The 14,886-nt window shown below is 29.5% G+C and overlaps 10 protein-coding genes across 10 annotated transcripts; 7 read left to right on the top strand and 3 right to left on the bottom strand.

Moving 5' to 3' along the window:
* Positions 1-130: 130 nt before the first annotated feature.
* On the top strand, positions 131-1,027 carry ELE39_003090 (nuclear factor NF3; the record flags this gene model as incomplete). The annotated part of the gene is made up of 1 exon (XM_067346152.1): positions 131-1,027. The coding sequence occupies one exon, from the start codon at positions 131-133 to the stop codon at positions 1,025-1,027; it is 897 nt and encodes a 298-aa protein (XP_067200527.1).
* A 177-nt stretch (positions 1,028-1,204) lies between these two features.
* Positions 1,205-1,615, bottom strand: ELE39_003123 (Got1-like family; the record flags this gene model as incomplete). The annotated part of the gene is made up of 1 exon (XM_067346185.1): positions 1,205-1,615. One exon carries the CDS (start codon positions 1,613-1,615, stop codon positions 1,205-1,207), a length of 411 nt encoding a protein of 136 aa, XP_067200560.1.
* A 757-nt stretch (positions 1,616-2,372) lies between these two features.
* On the top strand, positions 2,373-2,966 carry ELE39_003122 (uncharacterized protein; the record flags this gene model as incomplete). Its single annotated transcript, XM_067346184.1, has 1 exon — positions 2,373-2,966. One exon carries the CDS (start codon positions 2,373-2,375, stop codon positions 2,964-2,966), a length of 594 nt encoding a protein of 197 aa, XP_067200559.1.
* A 372-nt stretch (positions 2,967-3,338) lies between these two features.
* On the bottom strand, positions 3,339-3,734 carry ELE39_003121 (40s ribosomal s24; the record flags this gene model as incomplete). Its single annotated transcript, XM_067346183.1, has 1 exon — positions 3,339-3,734. The coding sequence occupies one exon, from the start codon at positions 3,732-3,734 to the stop codon at positions 3,339-3,341; it is 396 nt and encodes a 131-aa protein (XP_067200558.1).
* Positions 3,735-4,429: 695 nt separating this feature from the next.
* ELE39_003120 (IMP4-like U4 small nucleolar ribonucleoprotein) lies at positions 4,430-5,509 on the top strand (the record flags this gene model as incomplete). Its single annotated transcript, XM_067346182.1, has 1 exon — positions 4,430-5,509. One exon carries the CDS (start codon positions 4,430-4,432, stop codon positions 5,507-5,509), a length of 1,080 nt encoding a protein of 359 aa, XP_067200557.1.
* A 758-nt stretch (positions 5,510-6,267) lies between these two features.
* ELE39_003119 (uncharacterized protein) lies at positions 6,268-7,233 on the top strand (the record flags this gene model as incomplete). Its single annotated transcript, XM_067346181.1, has 1 exon — positions 6,268-7,233. One exon carries the CDS (start codon positions 6,268-6,270, stop codon positions 7,231-7,233), a length of 966 nt encoding a protein of 321 aa, XP_067200556.1.
* Positions 7,234-7,405: 172 nt separating this feature from the next.
* On the bottom strand, positions 7,406-7,724 carry ELE39_003118 (stress associated endoplasmic reticulum; the record flags this gene model as incomplete). Its single annotated transcript, XM_067346180.1, has 2 exons — positions 7,406-7,600; positions 7,722-7,724. The coding sequence occupies 2 exons, from the start codon at positions 7,722-7,724 to the stop codon at positions 7,406-7,408; spliced, it is 198 nt and encodes a 65-aa protein (XP_067200555.1).
* A 781-nt stretch (positions 7,725-8,505) lies between these two features.
* ELE39_003111 (acidic ribosomal P2) lies at positions 8,506-8,847 on the top strand (the record flags this gene model as incomplete). Its single annotated transcript, XM_067346173.1, has 1 exon — positions 8,506-8,847. The coding sequence occupies one exon, from the start codon at positions 8,506-8,508 to the stop codon at positions 8,845-8,847; it is 342 nt and encodes a 113-aa protein (XP_067200548.1).
* Positions 8,848-10,513: 1,666 nt separating this feature from the next.
* Positions 10,514-12,199, top strand: ELE39_003100 (ATP-dependent RNA helicase DBP6; the record flags this gene model as incomplete). The annotated part of the gene is made up of 2 exons (XM_067346162.1): positions 10,514-10,542; positions 10,618-12,199. The coding sequence occupies 2 exons, from the start codon at positions 10,514-10,516 to the stop codon at positions 12,197-12,199; spliced, it is 1,611 nt and encodes a 536-aa protein (XP_067200537.1).
* A 1,132-nt stretch (positions 12,200-13,331) lies between these two features.
* Positions 13,332-14,060, top strand: ELE39_003089 (uncharacterized protein; the record flags this gene model as incomplete). Its single annotated transcript, XM_067346151.1, has 1 exon — positions 13,332-14,060. The coding sequence occupies one exon, from the start codon at positions 13,332-13,334 to the stop codon at positions 14,058-14,060; it is 729 nt and encodes a 242-aa protein (XP_067200526.1).
* Between the last annotated feature and the right edge of the window lie 826 nt (positions 14,061-14,886).

Genomic DNA, 14,886 nt, shown 5'->3' with positions numbered 1-14,886 from the left:
AGGTAGAGATAAAGCGTAGAGGAAAATCAAATTTTTTATTTTTGTTACTAGAGAGAATAGTAATAAATAATATTCAATATTTTTAATTTAAGGTATTCATCTTCAATAGCATTTAGTTTCGTAAGTAAGGATGTTTTGCGGATTAATTATCAAGCCAGGTCAAAAGATTAAGTTGGATTCAACTCAAGGAGAGATTTTGCATTTGAGTCAGGCATGTTTATCTGAGCCAAAGGACAATGGAAGAGTTTATGTTCAGGCCATAGATGGTGGTAATGCGTATACTATCTGTTCATTGCAAAAAGGCACTATTGAACATGCAAGTTTAGACTTATTCCTCTCAACATCAGCAGATATTGAGCTTTCTGTTATTGGAAAGAACGAAGTACACATTTCTGGTTTTTATGAGCCAGAAATGGAAGAGGACTTTGATGATGAGGATGCTTTAATGGGAATGTCTGATGAGGAGGATGAGGAGCAACTTGAATTGGAAGATTCCAAGGTTGAAAATAAAAAGAACCTCAAGAGAAAATTACCAACCAAATCTGATGAATCTACTGATGAAGAAGTTGATGATGAAGAGATCGACAGCGATGAAGCTGATGACTTAGACTTAGATGAGCTTATCCAGGATAATGATGATGATGAAGATGAAGATGATGGTGATGATGAAGATGACGATGAAGAGGACTTGGACGATCTGGATGATGAGGAAGACGAAGAGCCAGTTAAGGTACCATCCACAAAGAACAAGAACAAGCAGTCATCTGGTTCTCAGAAGATAAAATCTTCAGATTCTCAGCCACCTTCAAAGAAGAGTCGTGTAGAATCTAAATCACAAAGCAAGCCAGACCAACTTTATGAAGAATCCATTATTGATTTCTTAAAGAAGAATGGCAGAACCAACATGGCTATGATTGGAAATAAGATCAAGAGACCAGAGGGTGTTTCGAAGAAGTTAGGATCTTTCATTTCTGAAAGAACAGACCTCTTTAAGGTAGAAAATAACATGATTTCTCTTGTTAAGTAGGCAATTATACTCCAGTAGACATTAGAAAGCAAGAAAAGTAGTTTAGCTAATTAATTTGCTAATTCTATAGACATTTTGTTTTCATTAGCAGTAATTAATTTTCCCTTTTGAACAAGTTATAGTAAAAGGCCTCTACTCTTATTTGGAAATATAATGACACAAAATCTAGGATTTAATTTACAATGGGAGTCTTCTTTGATCGTAAATCCACTCAGAAAGTTGTTTAATTCCTGGAAGCTCTAGGATAAAACTTAGTGGAGAAAGCTTTATATAGGAAACAATATTGGGTAGAAAGCTGTTGAAAAGATAAAACAAACCAAACATCTGTAAAATAAATCCAATAATTGTACTTCTCACTATAATCACAAATAAACCTCCAAAATAAAACAATGTCCCTTTAAGCTTGTCAGGTTTTAAGAAGAATCTGGTTACTTTGCTTAGTCCTAGAACTAATGTTAGCCCTGCGACAAAAGTGAGGTTTCCAATAGTTAATAGTGCCTTATCAAAGAATAATAAGACTCCCAAAATGATCAAAACCATTCCAAGCCCACAACATCCAAGCCCTATTTTCCTATTATCATCCATCATATTTCCTATATTAATATAATTACATACACTTATGTCTTATATTGTGTATTCCGGCTCCCTACCTAAAGCCTTGATTATAAATTTAAAGTAATAGTTTAATTATTGTCGATCAATGAACTATGGTATCTACACTCACTCAATTTTCACCTTAGTTATATAATTTTTAGTAGATTCACCTGAGCAGCTTTGCACACTTGTATAACATGTAAAAGTTTAAAATATTCCTGAGTTTACTAATTTGCTAGGCGTACTCTTCCAAAATTACCCTCTTAAAAAACAAAATAGAATAAGTTTAATTAGATTATCTTCAGTTTCTAATTACTATTTATGTGTTGTTTTCTTTCTTATTAATTCAAACTTGAAATTTTTATTTCCACTAATCCATTGATTGTTCTCAATTATTTTTTTGACCCTCATTTTTATGATTATATATTAATTAATCTTTACTTCAAGTATTACTCAGGGCGCCAGAAGTTTGCCGCCGAGCGTATTTGATTATTTAATACAAATAAATAAAGTTAATGTGTGATAATAGTTTGGAGTATTGGCAGTAAAAGTTGATGGTTTTTGACAAAGAAGAGTTGTGATTGATGCTGATTCAATAAGGTAGCTTAGCGCTGGAGTTGATTCCGCTGTCTAGAGAATAGGTAGAGAATTAAGGAAGTAGGTAATATAAATAAGGAGGGAGTGCTGAACAGGACTTATTTAGAATAATACTAGGAGTGGATCATTCAGTTATTTTATTTGAGGGCTGAATATGGGGGATCATATGGGAGCAGGATGTGGAAGAGATGGAGATTCTTGTAAGAAGTTAGTTAATGCATACAATGTATTAAGTTATATAGACAGTATATCTCCAGATGAAATGCAATATGCAAGTAAATTAGTAAAAGAAGAATTATCAGTAATTTTGAGTGAGCTTGGAAAGAAAGGTGATAAAAAAGAAAGTTGTGGTTTAGAGGAGGAGAAGAATGAGAAAGAGGATGGTGATGGAATAAAAGGACATGAAATACAAGAGGATAACGAGGCAATAGGTAAAATAAAGAAGATAGGTTCTGAAATTCAGTATAATTATATAACTAGAGTAAACCTGCAACTGCTTAGGGAGTTTGGAGATGAGGCTTGGGGTGATCAAGTTAAAAAGCTTAAAGATCTCAGACAGCTATTTCAGGAGGAGCAAAGCGACCTAAAGAAAAACATGAAACGAATTTCCCTCAACAGAAAGAAGAGACAACTAGAATTCCGAGACAACGAGTTAGGCCCTTTATTAGATGACCTGAAAAGAATCCAGAATGAAAATAACAGCCTGATTAAAACTTTAATAAAGATGAAAAAGGGCAATAGAAAGTAAACTGAAAATAGTTAGAATACTAGTCTATCTTAGAATCAGGATTAAAAAAAAGTATATATATTAATAACTTTTCAATAATTTGCATCGCATCCTCTAGATTTTAATACCTTGAAGTGAAACGAGACAGAAGACTTTAAGGATACCACTTGAAGTGAATTGGAGAATATATAGTTGGAATTAGATCAAGTATCACGATGACAATGGTATACCGGTGACACCAAAACAACGCATTCACAGAGATCTAAAATACAAGATCACTTTATTCTTCTCTCTCCCCTTCACAAAAATGTGACTCCTATCAAAAGCTTAATGTCAAGTTTCAAAGTGATTTGCAATAGATTGAAATCTATATAATACACGACCAGGATTAATTTACTTTTTTCCACCGGATATCTTAGCCTTCTCGGTACCTCTGACCTTCTTTCTTCTATTCTTAGTTTCCTTTCTACCCTTACGACCAGTTGCTGTGACCTTCTCAGTAATACCCATTCTGACTTGACGATATCTGTGTTCAAACTTCTTCAAGGCACTAATGTTATTATATATTACACAAAATCCCGAGGATCTTCCACCACCAAAGGCTGTCTTAAAACCAAACAATACAATACAGTTTGCATCTTGGACCTTGTATAACTTGGCCAACTTAGCTTTCAAATCAGACTTGCTAACTCCTCCTAATGATGGATGAATAACATCAACGACAAACTGCTTTCTGGCCAAGAGAGGATTGTTTAAAAATTGACGTACTCTAACTGTAAAGTTACTCATAGTTTAATTTTTTGGATTCTCGTAAACAACACCGAATTTTACCTGGAAGAATTCTTTTTTTTGTTCAAAAAGATAATCCGCTTAATTAATTTAATTAGGAAATTTAATGTATATTATTTAAATATTAGTGTATTCCGTTTAATATTTAATTCAAAATTACCTTACACGTCTCTTGAATACAATGATAATATTAGTGCCTTTATTTACAAATTTTTAATTTTTAACACGTATATTATGTCTCATCTTATTATAATTAATTATTATGGTCAACTAATATTAATTTGCCTTTAAGTATTTTCGTCTCGTTATCACATGTGCCCGCGCGAGTTGGGCGGTAACAACTTAATTAAATAGAGAAATGTAATATATTGACAACACAAAAATGATAAATTTAATCAATTAATTGTTACAAGTAAATATTCTTTAGCGTAGAAAAACAAGATTTGTTTTAAAGAGAGTTACTTGAGAATAAGTTGAGAAAGAGTTTTATAAAAGTAATAGTTTACTATTATGCTATTTAAAAAAAAGCACCGTTAATACAAATTTTAATTAAGCTTGTAATTAATCTGGCTTGATAAAGTTATCCAAGTTGTTTTTTTTTATAAATTTGAGTTAAGAGGAAAGCAAAAAATAAATAGATCTAGCTAGAAGAGTAGTAGAGTTTGTATTAATATAAGGTTTAATTAATAATAAAGATGAGTAACAAAGAGAAGAAGCAAATACCTGGTAAAAACACTAGTAACAAAAAAAATACAAGTGAATCGTCAAAATATGCGAAAGATAACATGGATAAGGAGGCAGAATTATCTAATAGGGAGATTGATTTGAAGAATATCAAGAACAAAATTAAGAGAGTAGAACTTGCAAATCAACTAAAACGAGAGAAGAAGTTGGAAAAGAGTAAACGAAGGAGAGAAAATAGAGAGAAAGAGAAGAGAGGGGAGGAAGTGGTTAAGGGGGTACCTAGAACAATAGAAAATACTCGTGAAATAGACGAAACTTTTGTTCATGATCCTTTAAATGATAAGGAATTACACAAAGAAATGGATAATGATGAATTTTCAGACTATTTTTCCAGAAAAAGATCGCCCAAATTACTTATAACAACTAATAATAGAGCTAGTAAGCATATGTACAACTTTCTTAAAGAGATTGTCTCAATCATTCCTAATTGTGATTTCTACAAGAGAAATGGATTTAATATTAAAGATATTATTAAAGAAGTGAATGAAAAAGGTACCAAAAATAACTACACTGATATATTAATATTTACTGAACACCCAATCAAAAAAATTCCATGGGGGTTGTATATATGCCATCTACCTATTGGGCCTACAAGCTATTTTAGAATTAGATCTGTTAAACTTGCTCAAGATATGAAAGGTTCAGCTTTTTCTACTACACATAATCCTGAAGTTATATTGAATAATTTCGACACCAGAATCGGCTATAGAATTGGAAGACAATTAGCTTCTTTGTTTCCATTTAATCCTGATTTTGCCGGTAGAAGAGTTATTGCATTCCATAACCAAAGAGACTTTATTTTTTTCAGACATTATAGATACATCTTTCGTAAAAAAAGGACTATTAGCACACAATGCGCTGAGGAAAAACAAGATCAAGCTATTAACAGTGCTGGATTACAGGAAATTGGCCCAAGATTTACATTAAAACTTATGTGGATACAAGAAGGTACTTTTAATACTAAAAAAGGTATTTACGAATATTTATGGAGACCTGATTTACAAGTTAATAGGAAGGTTTTCTTTTTATAATTAAATAAATTTTGGTTATTTCTATTTATATGAATTTATTATTATTTACTTTTATTAACAACTGTTATTCTTTTATTTTCTTTTTCCTATTTTCCCAAATATACTTTGCATGCTCAGCCCGCTCTCCCCACACTTTTTATTTCATATAGTGGCTTATTATATTCAATTCTAATTAGGATACTCAAATTATTTTTTTGATTAATCATTATAATGGAAAATGAATCATTATTTAATTAATGTGAATCTGCATATTTTTAAAACATCAAATTAACACAAATCTTTTCAATAAATCTATTATTCAAAATAAAAATATCTACTAGTAATTTGATAGTCACATAATTTATACGAATTTATTTACGCTTTATAATGCATGTAATTTATTTAGTCATAATTACACTACTAGTTTGAGCGGGAATAATGGGCTATTGAACTTTGTCAAAAAAAAAGTGGAGGCAAATAATTAGCAGTCAAACTAATTTTTTTTTTTAGGAAGAAATGACAAAAATGAGCCAAGCTAGCCCTAAAAGAGCGAATTTGCTCCAGTACTGAAAACATTCCGTAGACTTAGAGCATGGTATAGTGAAGTATTTTTAACCTAAATCTATAAATAAAACTTGAATAAAAAAAAAAAAAATATAAATATATATACATACCCCACTAACTAAATATTTCTTGGAGGTGTTACGCCTGGCTTAATTACTAGACAACAAAAATTTCTTCATTATTCTTCTCTTAAATAGAGGGGTGGATTAATTAAAATGTTGGGAAATAGGAAATACCGTCGTTGGTTAAATAATCAATTAATAATTAACAAAGGGAGGGCATTTCAAATTCATCAATACTGCGATAGTTTTGAATTTGATGAAATTGAGTCACTAATTATTTCATCTTCTTTTCGAGATCCAAACTATGCTACTTCACCAAGTATTTGGATTAGACTAAGTTCAGATGACGAATTGCATAAGCTTTTCTTGGATTGTAAAGAGGGAGAGGAATTAGGAGAGTTAATGATAACTCAAACAGAAGGATTGGGAGTTTCTACTAAGAACTTTCTTGCAAGTCTAAAGAAGATATGTTTAAATTTGAATCTTGATGAAGATTATTTTACGAATATTGAAAACTGTAATGAAAATATTCTGGCAGAGAATTTTACTAATGTTAACTTGAAGAGTTGTATTACTGGTTATCTGAGTAAAGTCTTTCAAGAAGTATTATCTCTTTTAGATAGAGATGACTTAGTCAGATTTGTATCGAATATTGAAAATTTGATTATTGAATTATTTCAGAATAATGAACTACAAAAACAAGAAAAACTCTACGAGGAAGTTCACAAATTAGTTATTATTTCCGAAAAAGACTGCAAGATGATGACGGTTTATAATATTAAGGATGGTAATATCGATAGCAGTTTTTGTTTTTTTTTCTCTGAGTTTGGATCTCAACTAAATTCTTGTCAAGGCTCCAACTCAATAGTCATTAAAGGTTGTAATAAGCTGCTTCGAAAGATTATCCACTGTCTATGCAATCATTATTGTCTAAATAGTAAATCAGTATCGACACTTGATAATAACAAATATGGAAGGAATCACGAAAAGATTATGATTTTGTCTCTTCGAAAATCATTTAATACAGTTACTCTTCCCCAGCTGAAAATAAGCACTTTATTAAAAATAAATCAACTTTATTCAAAAAAGCAGTTTGTTTCTATGCCAAATTGGTACTAATATAGTAACAACTACTACCATTACGACTCTTTTATCTATTACATTAGAGCTAGACTTGCTTAGCTAGATTAGCAATAAAAGTTCACCAATCGAAATTTAAGGATGAACAAAGAATAATTATAAGTCGAATAGTAGTCATTAAATCTTAACTCTATAATAAAAGTTTAGGTGTTTAATCTAAATGTTTGGTCGTAGCACTGACTATCATTTGGATGACTGCTGAGCCTATAACTACGAAAACAAAGAGTCCCAAAACAAATGGGCCTACTGGATAACTGTTCTTCTTCTTTGAAGATGAAACGTTTCCTCTCTTTTCAACGTTCTTTTCATAGAGTTCACCCTTGAGCTTTGTAAATCTTGATTGTGCCTAAGTAGCATGCAATTTATAGTTAGTCTCTTAGTTATTAGTAATATTAATGCCTAGTATGCACCTTCACAAGACTAGGGCCATTAAAGTACATAATAGATTAACTTAAAAAAAAACCTACCATTGTTAAATCCTCACTTAATTTTAATTAATTTTACCTAATATTGGTTTGTAATTAAAAAAATAATAATAATAATAATGCAGCACAAGTTATTAGCTAATTTATATTATTGCAAAATCCCTTCTATTTATCTATTAATACGTATTAAATAATAGATATTTATAATATCTTTAACAATAAAAAATTATGTTATTAATGATTATATATCCCTCTCCTACTATCTTCAAGTATTTTTCAATTCTTATTAATTTACATATTAATAATATTATATCTAATCACAAAATATTATATTTTAACTTGCCCCTCTCTCCCCCCTAAAATAAACAATTAATGTATTCGCACATTCCCGCTTAAATCGTGAGATGTGGCGCCTATTGAAAATATTTGTATATTGTTTTGGATGGTCTGTTAGACGTGGCTGTCTCGTCTTTAATAAATGTATTAAAAAGTGAATGAAATTAAATATTAATAAGTGAAAAATAATAAAGACAAATTTATCAAAATTGAAGACAAATTAAAAATTGAAGTAATGCTATAAATAAATAAAGGTATTTGACAAGTTAAATAATATTCCATAATGATTTAGTTATATTTACATAATAAATATAATTAAATAAATAAAAAAGTTGATTATTAAATAAATAGGACAGAAGTGAATTTTTGTAAATATACGTTAGTAATAATATTCTTCTACTCTGACAAGATCAGCCTGTTGAATTTCTGAATTCAATTCAAGACTTTATAATTAAAGGGAGAAAAAAAGTTTCAACAAGATTAATTAACAATGGGTATGAAATACGTTGCAGCTTACTTACTTTGCGTTTCTTCTGGAAAGGAACAACCAACAGCTTCTGATATCAAGAAGGTTTTGGAGTCTGTAGGCATCGAGTATGACCAGTCTATTATCGATGTCTTGATATCCAACATGAGTGGAAAACTCAGTCATGAGGTAATTGCTTCTGGTCTATCCAAGCTCCAATCTGTTCCAACAGGTGGTGTTGCAGTTTCTGGTGGTGCAGCAGCATCTGGTGGTGCAGCAACAGCAGCAGATTCTGCTCCGGCTGAAAAGAAGAAAGAAGAGGAGGAAGAGGAAGAAGGTGACCTAGGTTTTTCATTGTTTGACTAATCTTAATAATTGGTAGTGGAATCATTACTGATTTGAAAGGAGTATATAGAAAACTAATTTTTTCTTTATTACATCTCTACATGATTGGTTTAACCTATTTCTTTTTTTTTTAAAAAACCGTCAAAGGTACTATTAAAAAAAAATAGGATGTCCTAGAATTTAGGTTGCTAATTGCTCGTATAGTAGAAGCTACATCTCTCTCTTTCGTTCTCTATTGGCACCGGTAAATAGTACGACAATGAATTCTCTGACAGAACAAACGGGACTATTTTTCAGAATAAGATTAAACTCCTAGCTTGAAAAAAAAAACGCTCTAATACCTACCATATTGTTAACTCAGACATAAATAGATCACGTCCTATTCATTGAATCTTATATTAATAGGTTTAATTTAGTTAAAAAGAACCTTCTTGGCCGCTGATGCTGCTGCTGCTGCTTCCTTCATAGCAGCCTTCTTACAGAATCTCTGGTTTCTTAAAAACTTAGCATTCATACCGAAAGTTGGTAGCTTTCTGTAGCTCTTTGCCTTTTTAATTCCGTTTCTATGAGCTTTACGGTTCTATTTCAAAAAATTGGTGAGGAAAGTTAATTGTTAAACTTAATATATCAAATCAAGATTAACCTCTTTTCAATGTTAAAAAGATCAATACTAGACAAAGAAAAGCATGGTAACCACAATAAAATAATTACTACTTACCTGATTGTGATTGGTATGGTTTTTTGACTTGGCCATCTTTGTTTTTAAAAAAGAGAAAAAAATTTGAATCTGCCTTTTATCAATTAAATTATAATTGCTAGACTTTCCGCTGAATTCTTTTTAAAATATTTATTATATATATACATAATAACTAATTCAAAACTAATTTTTTATTTTATTAATTATATATAATATTTTGGATCAAACCTTAACTAATTTATATTTTTATCGTTTTTATTATAATTACCTTTAAATAGCAATGCTGTCTCGAGATTTCCCGCCCTAATTAATGTTTATAATTAATTGTCTTGCGGGGTAAAAAGAAAAGAAATCGAGAAATATAAAATATTGATCAATTAAAAAACTTCATACTTCTTCTCTTTCATTAAAAGCTTACCTTCCTTCATTTCCTTAAAATTTGCTCAACTTTAAAATATGAAATGAAACTCATTAAATACAACATATTTTTTCGTCTCTTTACTTTTCGTAATTTACTTCATTTTCACCCCCCTATTTTCCAGTATACAAAAAAAATATTCTTCCTTTATTTTTTTATTTACTTTTCCATTTACTTTTGCTTTTTCCCTATTCCTTTGTGCAATAATATTTTTGTAACATGTTAGCGCCAAAAACTCTGTCATGTCAAATTAAAGGTAAAATTGCATAAGGGATAACTTTAATTTTTTTGGCGGTAAATTCTGCAAGTCAATAAATAATAAGGTTAAAAAAAACTTTTTATTTTGTAGATTTAAAGTATTGGATCAAGTATAAGATAAAATCAATTATTCAACAGGAAGTTTATAAATAAACTAAAAAGTGAAGAAGAAATAGTTACAGTATAGTAGAAAATTGAAAACTTTAAAATTAGGTGAAAAAGAGTAAAACATAAATATATATTTATATTAATAAATAAAAAATTATTTGAGTCACTGAATGAAACTAAAAGTTAGAAACTAGATTTTTAGATCAATGATTGATATTCCCACGTGGACTAAGAGGTAAGTTAGAATTTGTTGACAAATCAATTATAAATGAACTAACTATTTAAATCTTACATATACTAATTGATATAGATGGATTCAAATCAACCAGTTAGATAACACAGAAATTGACCAGAAGAATGATGAAGGGCTTCTTAAAAGATTTAACAAGAATATTAAAAAAGGACTTAAAGAAATTGAAGGTTTTACAGGTTTTTTCCCAATCCAACAAAAAGTAATACCTTATATTTTAGATGGAATTAACTGTGATTTAAACAATTACTATAGTAGTGATATCTGTATTTCAGTTCCAACTGGAGAGGGAAAAACGATGTGTTATGTAATTCCCATAGCAAATTACTTGTATAATAGAACATATCCAAGTTTATCAGTATTAGTACTTGTACCTACCAGAGAATTAGCAAATCAAGTTAAAAATGTATTCAAAATCTTTACAAAAGTCAACAAGGGAACATTTCCTATTAAGATTACGACATTAACAGGACAGCAATCATTTTCTAATGAAATGCATCAATTAAACACAATACAACCAGATGTGGTAATATCAACTCCAGGAAGACTCTGTGAGCATTATAATCAACTAGTAATATCACAAGAACAGCAGGAAATACCTGAAATATTCAGAAATGTTTACTTTATCATTGTAGATGAAGTTGATAGATTACTATCTCAACCTTATAATGACTGGTTATCTATTGTGAATGATATTTCAAAGTATATTTCATCTAAAGAAAATAATGGAGAATTAGGATTAGCTAAGAAAACTCCTATTCGTATTCTGCTATCTGCAACCATTTCTAATAGCCCTTATAAGTTAAATCAGCTAAATTTAACACGTCCAATATACTTTATCAGCTCAGTTACTGGAGAGTTTAATATACCATCTAGAATGTCTCAAAAATTTATTAAAGTTATAAATAAGAAATATAAGCCAGAAACTTTACTTTGTCTTATATATCAGTTACTATTAAATAAGAAGCAGAGAAAGAGTTTAAGTAAATTAATAACAGAAAAACAAAGATTCGAAATTAAAGCAATTCCAAAAACTTATAAAACTTATTTTAAAGCTGTTATTTTTTGTTCAAGCAAAGAAACTACTTCAAATCTTACCAAGTATTTGCAACATGAATTAAGTAAATCTAATAGGAATGATCTGTTCTTTCTAGTTAACACTAATGATGAGAACAATCATCAAACTGATTTTAAGCTTGAAGGTATTCAAGATAAAAAAACTCTCATTCCTATAAATAATACTGATAATTTGGAAGCTAATGATGACTCTTCAGACAATGTTCAAAAGCTACTGGTTGAGGAGTTTTCAAGCTTATTACTTCAGAAAGAAAGAAATCTACTTATGAAGAAATTTAATAATAATGAATTTAATATTCTTGTTTGCTCTGATATTTTAGCAAGAGGTATCGATATTTCTGACATTGATATTGTTATCAATTATGATGTTCCCAACAATATTAAAACTTATATTCACAGAGCTGGAAGAACTGCAAGAGCTGGGAAAACAGGATATACATATACTATGGTTGAAAATAATCAAATTAGGCACTTTATTAAATTGGTCAACTCCAAATATAAAACTACACACAAACAGACCATGTTTGTTAGAATTAAGAAACAACAAACAACTTACAAAGATTAATGGGCAGTTTCAGATTTTATCACTCATCTTGCTGCCTCAATCACAACGTCCAGATATATAACTTGTGTATTTTTTACCACTACTACTACTACTAACATTATTACTATTAGTTTTACTACTGTCCATTAATGTCTGTTAGAAAAAGAATTAATAATCATTATACTATTAAAATTAAAATTCTACCAGTTTTGCCGCCAGTTATATTTTCATAAATATTATTTAATAGAAAAGATATAAATTATGTCCATCTTCCCATATAATATATTTTTTCGTTCCATTGTACTTTCATTTAGTCTTTAATTAGATAAAAGTGAGTTTTATATTTGAATACTTGACTGAGAACAAATTAAATTATTGTCTAATTAGGACTAACAGAATATATGAGAGCTATAAAGAAACGAGGGTATCGAAGGAAAAGGAAGAAATCCTACAAAATTGACAAATACAAAAGTGCAAATAATTTATCGTGTGAAACAAAAATGCTAATTGAATTAAAAACAGAATAAAATTAGTTTTGCAGAAAGTGCAAAAATTGCAGAAATTCTAATACTTAAAACCATTACATAGCTTAGTAGGCATATTGCAAATTTATTATTAGAAACAAAACCCGCCACCCCCACAAAATTGATTTGTCTCCAATTTAATTAGATTTTAATCATCTATTCTCGGATCCGAGGCTAGACAAAATTTCGAGCATATAATGAAGGGAAGGTAAATATTGAAGATTTTTTTTAATATTAGAAAGATTTTGTGAATATTCGTGAAATGGTATGGAGAAATCTTTTGTAATAGTTAGATAAAAGTACGAAAATCTGATTAATTCTAGCTATTAAGACATGTTTTTATTGTGAACAAGTATTGAATCATAAATTAATAAGTTTTTATAAAGGGTAAATAACATATATTGTATTATATGTATTTAAATATATATATTATATAGATATATATATTTAGGTATAAATATATATATTTTATGGTAAAATAAATGTATATATAAATATATATATTGTCAAATTATATAGAAATTAAGGAATATAGATAGATACTGACAGTTTTGAGATAAAATACATATTTAATATAACTTTAATAATACAATACTACAACACGTGATCAAAATATTAAAGAAGGATAAATGTACAACAGGGCAACCATTCATGGAGATATATATGAGGTCCACAATGATGTTTCTTCTATATATCACGAGACTCATCAGCATTCCTCAAGAGCAGTATTAAAACAAATAAGCCATTCAAAACAGGTACGATTTGATAGCTCTCCACCAGAAGTTTTTGAGTATGAGGCATTGGATCCCGAGAACTTCTTATATGATAACAGTTATTATCAGATGAATTTTAATAGCAAAAGTCAGGGAATCTCGAGTAATGATTCTTATGATTTTTTTGAGATAGAAAATCGATCTAGAGTTTATGAGAGTGAAACATCTACGAATGAGAATAATTCGTTAACTCTACCTATTCCAAATAGAAGAGAATTGTTTGAACTAAAGAATTTTCCAAGCGATTTGAATCAAAATAACAACTTGCAAACATTGGAACCACTTAGAGTTGAGGATATTCTTTCAATTGACGGCAAGTTTATCCAAAAAACAGCATTATCCGATACAATTTATGACACTAATAGTTCGGAGCCAGATTCTAGGTTTTCAGAACCTGATGACTATTGGATCAATCTCAAAGACATTAGGCTGGAAATTGACAAGATCTCTACGAATGAAGAAAAACCCAGTAATATTTTTAACGATAATATTATTTCCAAGATCCATCCGACAAATAATGACCAATCGAATAATCCAGACTTTGTTGACATGCAATCTACGACAGAATCTTTAAGCTTTCTATAATAGACTTCAATTTATTATTAATCTCCTGATAATTATTTTGGTATAATTATTATTCCAGATTTTTTTCCCAAATATACTCTCTTTCTTTCTCTCCCCCCTACTTGGTTAATTTCTTGTTGTATCATGACATGACACCTCGCCCACATGCGCGGATTCTGCAAACTGGGCACCAACCGCGTTGTTGCATGTTTTGACAGTGAGCGTAATTAATAGTGAAAAATAAATATATTACTGTAGCTCTCAAGGATGGGAAAAAATTTTTTGAAATATAATTTTGTTAGTTAGGATGAGTTTATTTTAATTTCTTTCTAAAATAAGCTATGGATACTATTTAAATATTGAAATAAAAAGGAAGAAGATTCGAGAATAGAGTTAGTGGATCTAAAACAATACAAACTTAAATAGAGTAACCAAATACTCAAACTTAAAAGACAAAAGCTCAACATTTAAGCTGATATTTGAGATTCTAACAGTGATTTAAAATTTCTGGGAGGAGGGAAGAAAATGAAATCTCGTCAAGAGTATTTCTAATTCTTTTTTTCTTCTTCCCACTTTTTTGACTACTTTAAGAAAGAAAAAAAAAATCAAATATTATGATTTTGATATTTATACCTAAATAAAATGCTGTGGAATAATATTAATGCTGCTCTTATGTAATAAGCATTAGTAGTTCATCTTGTACATGACCTAGTTTAGAGTTTCATATACATTTAAGTCCCAAAACTAACTATATTTGGTTACTAAAAACCCGTGATAGCTGCTGGAATGACTTATTAAATCAGCATATTCAAGAAAATATTTTAGTATCTTTATGTATAAGTATATA

Source organism: Cryptosporidium sp. chipmunk genotype I (genome assembly GCF_004936735.1).
Source record: "Cryptosporidium sp. chipmunk genotype I strain 37763 chromosome Unknown contig_40, whole genome shotgun sequence".
NCBI lineage: Eukaryota > Apicomplexa > Conoidasida > Eucoccidiorida > Cryptosporidiidae > Cryptosporidium > Cryptosporidium sp. chipmunk genotype I.
Note: the sequence above shows the minus strand (reverse complement) of the source record. Positions and strands in the feature narration are given on the sequence as shown.